This window comes from Notolabrus celidotus, chromosome 10 (genome assembly GCF_009762535.1).
Source record: "Notolabrus celidotus isolate fNotCel1 chromosome 10, fNotCel1.pri, whole genome shotgun sequence".
NCBI classification, from domain to species: Eukaryota; Metazoa; Chordata; class Actinopteri; order Labriformes; family Labridae; genus Notolabrus; species Notolabrus celidotus.
In genome coordinates, this window is record NC_048281.1 from 13865120 (window position 1) to 13871076 (window position 5957).

At 43.5% G+C, this 5957-nt stretch overlaps 1 protein-coding gene across 1 annotated transcript; it reads left to right on the top strand.

The window, feature by feature from the left end:
* Positions 1–1123: 1123 nt before the first annotated feature.
* pcdh8 (protocadherin 8) lies at positions 1124–5167 on the top strand. The gene is made up of 4 exons (XM_034693259.1): positions 1124–3882; positions 4017–4087; positions 4340–4473; positions 4617–5167. Exons 1-4 carry the CDS (start codon positions 1534–1536, stop codon positions 4973–4975), a joined length of 2913 nt encoding a protein of 970 aa, XP_034549150.1. The 5' UTR covers positions 1124–1533; the 3' UTR covers positions 4976–5167.
* The last annotated feature ends 790 nt before the right edge of the window (positions 5168–5957 follow it).

The window sequence follows — 5957 nt, forward strand, 5'->3', positions numbered from 1 at the left end:
GATTGTGTATTACAATGCAGATGATCTTGATAATGCAGGGCGTTTTTTCCCTATCACACCGAGCGGCAATAATACTCTTTGTGTAATTAACATTGTGGGTGTCCAAAACACAACATTAATCAAATGACACTTGTCTGGCTTTGCTTTTTTTTCCTTTACCGTCGTGCATTGAAATTCCTCCTCTGTGATTTGAACAGATGAGACAGCGTCTGCGGCCGCACAGCAGACAGAGAGAGTTCTGCGGCCTCTTTATTATGCAGATTATTTATTGGCAATGTTTACATAGACAGATGTGATTAAAAGAAGAAAAAGTGCTAAAATATTAAATATTTATGCATAATAGTACAGGTTTTATTATTCCTAAATGTCAGGGTGAGGACTGTGTGATTATAGGTGCATATGAATAACAATGGTAATCATCAGGCTTTGAAATCCACCAGTATTTGAGGTGTTTTCAGACCTCTTTTTTGCTTCCTAACGCTTTTACCTAATGAGGGAAGGCAATTAAGTGCACAAATTAAGAAATGTTTTCGTATAAGTGTATTTTTGAGTGAATGCCCTTTGAGTTTGTGCATTTTCTTCCAGTTACTCCATAGGGAAAGAATGTCCTGTCCTTTATTTATTGAACATTTGTCACATCATGTTGGATAATACATATAAAACAAGACACATAATGTGTACAATGAACCATGTGATATTTCAAAATGTTCATACCTCACTCCACTTTGGCCAGCTATGACATTAAAATTCTGCCAACAAGTTACAGCCAAAGACAAAGAATATTACCAAAATTTTTATACTTTAAGTACATTGCTGCTACATTTGCTGCTCTTGTTTGACCTGTAAGAACAATTTTGAATGCATGACTTTTACAACTGAATATTTTTACATCTTGATGTTAGTTTAAAAAAAACATAAAACTCATAAGAGCAGAAGAAGCCTGCAGCGAAGCAAAAGTATCAGATACCAGTGGTTCTCTGAAAGTTTCTTATGTTGGAGGATTTGTTAACTTTTGCAGCAATTACCAGCAATTATGCTGTCATTGACATTTATATTTTTCTTCCTGCAGTTTTCTTCATCTTAAGCCTTCCGCATAATTTCCTTTAACTGACTGAAAACACCCAATCAATCGTTCCAGCCAACAGCAGGTAGGCTTTTACTTGCTTTTTCACATGCAGTCTTCTCAAATCGGCCCTATACGTAAATGAGTTGGTTAATTAATTACCATGTGCAGGTTTATTCTAAGTAACAATGTTATCAGGCAGATTAAGGCTCCACAATCAGTTTATCTAATAAACCGTTTGCCCACACAAATGTGGACAACAGTGCTGCAGAGCCAAATGTTGTCCTGTTGGTGGACCACTGGAAGGCCTTTCATTGGTCGATGGGAGCAGCCTATTTGCATAGAGGGGGGCTTAAAGTCCCACTGCAAAGTGAGTTTGACACAGTTGTGACTCGACCTGTCATTGCACGAGAGCCGGATTGATTGCATCATTGATGACTTTCTCGTGCAGTACTTTTTAACCCCTCAACATGGGACCCTCAGGAGTTGCAGTGTGCATCGTGTTTGTTTTTTTCTGCACAGTTCAGTGTACAACTACGAGGTATTTCACCTATGAAGAGGATGCACCGGGCACTGAGATAGGAAACTTGTCGCAAGATTTAAAGATTGATCCAGCTGATGACCCTGACACTTCGTTCCGCTTCATGCAAGAGAACAACTCCACTTTGATTGAAATGAGGGAAACCGACGGACTTTTAAGTGTTGCAGAAATCATCGACCGAGAGCAGCTCTGCCCACGGTCTCCGCGCTGTTTCATCACCTTCGATATTGTGGCCTTCTCCAAAGAAAAGTTCCAACTCATACACGTGGAGATCGAGGTAAAGGACATCAATGATCACTCTCCTCACTTTGCGCACAATCAGACAAACCTGGAGATTGTGGAGAACGTCCCTCTTGGCTCAAGATTTCCCCTGCAGATTGCTCTGGACCAGGATGTGGGTGAAAACTACATCCAGAGCTACAACATTTCCCCCTGCAGCCACTTTGCCATTGAAGTGCGCGATCGTGAGGATGGAGTGAAGTTTGCTGAACTCGTGCTCGTGCGCGAGCTGGACAGGGAGGTTGAGGACTCCTACACGATCGAAGTAACTGCAACTGACGGAGGAGTGCTTGCAAAGTCCGGGTCAATGCTTGTTTACATCAAAGTGCTGGACTTTAATGACAACAGCCCCACGTTTGAGCACGGGTCTCTGAAAGTGGAGCTGAATGAAGACTCTCCGGTGGGCCACCGAGTTCTCAAAGTGCACGCGTTTGACCCGGATGACGGCGTAAACGGTGAGGTTATTTACGCATTTGAAGACGGACTTACAGCAGAGGTTGCACGCGTTTTCCACATCGACCCTTACTCCGGAGATGTGACTTTGAAAACGCTGGTTGATTTTGAGAAAAGAAGATCATACGAGCTGAGCATCAAAGCCTCAGATTTGGGCGCGAACTCTGTGCCATCCAGCTGCAAAGTTGTGATAGATATCGTTGATGTAAACGACAATGCGCCTGAAATCAGCATCAAACCCATGACCTCCAGCAGTGATGGAGTCGCCTACATCACTGAGGCTGCAGCTGCGGACAGTTTTGTAGCTCTGATCAGCACCTCGGACAGAGACTCTGGTTCCAACGGGTACGTGCGCATCAGCCTGCTCGGGCACGAGCATTTCACCCTCCAACAAGCATATGGAGACAGTTTTATGATCATCACCAGCACTACTTTAGACAGAGAGAAGATCCCAGAGTACAACCTGACAGTGGTGGCAGAAGATGTGGGAAGCCCGCCTTTTAAAACTGTCAGACAGTACACCATCCGGGTAACAGACGAGAATGACAACCCTCCTCTCTTCAGTAAGTCTCTTTATGAAGTGTCAGTCCTGGAGAATAACATTCCAGGTTCATATGTTACCACTGTTGTTGCACGAGACCCTGATGTGGGAAAGAATGCTAAAGTTTCCTACAAACTCATAGACTCACAGGTGCAAGAGGGAGCCATGCTGTCCACTTATGTCTCAGTGGACTCACTCTCAGGGTCTTTGTACACTTTGAGGTCTTTTGATTATGAGACTCTGCAGCAGATTGAGCTCGTCATCCAAGCTGAAGACAGAGGTTCCCCCTCCCTCTCCAGCACCTCAACAATCAGGATCAAAGTAGTAGATCTTAACGACAACTTCCCATTCTTCACTTTCCCTATTTTTGTGAATGACTCTGCTGATATCCCTCTTCCCTTTAATGCACCTGCTGGCTTTCTGGCCCTAAAAGTCACAGCGGAGGATGAAGATGAGGGAGTGAACGGCGAACTCTCCTACCACATTGTCCAAGGTGACCCCAAGCTTTTCACAATGAACAAAGACACGGGAGAGATTGCTCTAAAACAATGGCTGACAGCTGAAATTGGAGACGTGCTGGAAATGAAAATCACAGTGAGTGACAATGCCAGGTCCCCACTCTCCACCGGCGCCACAATTCGGTTTGTCGTCTCAGACACGGAGCCCTCCCAAGACCAAGTCGTTATTGTGCTGAGGTCAAGCGATGAAGAAGGCCCCAGCTTAGATGGCTCACTAATTGTTATTATTATGCTCAGTGGGGGGTGTGCATTGTTGCTGATTGCCATAGTGGCTGTTGTTGTAACATGCAAACTCAGCCGAGGAGGAAGAAACCGGGTCTCCAAGAGAGAAGTGGGTCACAGCTTGTTCGACAGAAGGCCCTTACCCATGCTGGGCCTTGAACCCAACATTTACACCGGCCAGAGAGCCTTCTTCCACGAGAGAGCCTCTTCTTCTCTGGATGAATCCTGCATGTATGAGGAGAGAAGCAGGGACTCAGAGACAAAGGTGAGGCAACTACACAAGTATTATTTTCTTCTCTTTATTTCATATGCATACCATGTTTCCCGAATGCCGCCTTGATCTTTGTGCCAGAAATGGAAACTAAGCTCTCTCGCTGTCATTTTGTTTGTTCTCTTTAGATGTTCCTGCCCTCCAAGCATTTCCAGGCAGCATCTGTGTGGCAAGGTGACAAATACTGCTTGCAAGTGAGGTAAGACAACTAAATAGAATTTATTTCCTCAGATAGGATGTGCTTTATTCACAGTTGAATCTTGCAGAAAAACACACGACACATACTTAACATGCACCCCTCATACATTGTGTTGCTCATGGCATTCCTGTGGAATGAGGTTAGATTGGGAGGATAGAGGCAGGCCTTGTATGTGGGGGAAAAAAGACATCAATAATCAAGCTAATGTGGTGCACTGGTGGCTCATACTGTATCTGTTGATTGTATTTGCAGCGGCATTGGCAACACGGACCAGCTGAGCGTGAAGGACAGCGGCAAAGGGGACAGTGACTTTAATGACAGTGACTCTGATATCAGCGGAGACGGAGGGAGGAAGAACTTTAGCACTTTCCAGCCAAGGCTAAAAAGTGAGTTTTATTCTCAAAGTCTGACATCTAAATTAATCATAAATATTCACCAGAATGACATAAATGATAAATGATGTTAAAGCAGTATCTGCATCGGCAATTTCTCATCCTTATTTTTCCAATCTCCTTCACTTTTACTTCAGGTTTATCCAGCGCGTCTAATAGCTTGTCTGGGGATTGCCAAGGCACCTACTGTGCAGTACAACCGCAGAGCTTCAGAGCCCCCAGAGACAATGCATACACAATTGGCTTCTCCCCAGTGCCAGTCTTCAACAATCCTCATGGCTATCCCCTCTCTTGGAAGGACTCCGGCTATGGCACAAATCGCCCAAAATCGAGGAGCAGCATGCAGAGCTTCTCCAGGACAGGGACTCTTCCTTCTTACTTCTCTACTCAGAGGCAGCAGGAGTGTGAAGCTGCTGTTGGAGGACCTGAAGTCCTGAGGGAGAGTCCAAGTTTTGTAACGGTTGCTACTGCGTTAGAGGTTGCAACTATCTTCTAAAAACTGTGTATGCTCTAAATAAGTTATACTTCAAGGTGTAAAAATGTATAAAGCTGGGAAAAGGTAGCAAGTGTACATATTTGTTATTATTATTATTGAGTATATAATGTTTATTCATGTCCTTTTATTCAATTTACTGTATTCCATGTCGCACAAAAGTTTCTTTTTCCAATAAAAATGTTTCTGAAATCATGAAAATTGCATTATTATTCAAACATTTTCTGAAAAGGGATGATCTGAGTAAATTAATGCAATCAGACAATACGTCAATTTAATTGGAAAATATTGGATTTCTGAAGATTAAATATCATTCCCCTTGGCAGTTAAAAACTCCAGGCAGAATTTGTAAACATGCAGAACTCGTCCCCCCCAGTTTGAATCTACATGATCAAGACTCCAGTCAGTGATGATCAGATGTAAAATCTCAAGCTGCTCCATTACCTGGGAGACTGGCTTTGAAGACTCCTGGTAGCTCGCTGGAGTTGCGTGCATGCAAATGAGAGAGAGAGGTAGGGAGGGAGAGAGAGAGACAGAGAGAGTGTGGGGAGGGGGGGGGGCTGGTAGTCAAGTGGAAAAATAAAGTATAAACCATTATTTCTACAAAATCATGCTGGCTGCTGTCACACCTGCCTCAGCTCCTCTAAATAATTTACATCACTGTACACAGTGCAGCACTGTTGTTTGACAAATTCCTGACTGTCATTAGTGTCTATGAGGAAGCTCTTGTTTATAAAACTTCACATGCCAAGAGAAATAGGACAAAATATGCACAGGATGAAATAAAGTTTCCTCATGTACCTCTTCCTCTGAACTTGTGCTTACCTAGCTATAACAGTCATATTTACTGAACTGGTGTCTTTTATTGAGTTAGATTCAACCATGCAAATGTAGGGCAAGTGCACACTGTCTCTGGCCCAAAATAGTTCATCAATGAGACATTGATGGCTTCAAATCCATAACCGACCGTGACAAACATTCCCCT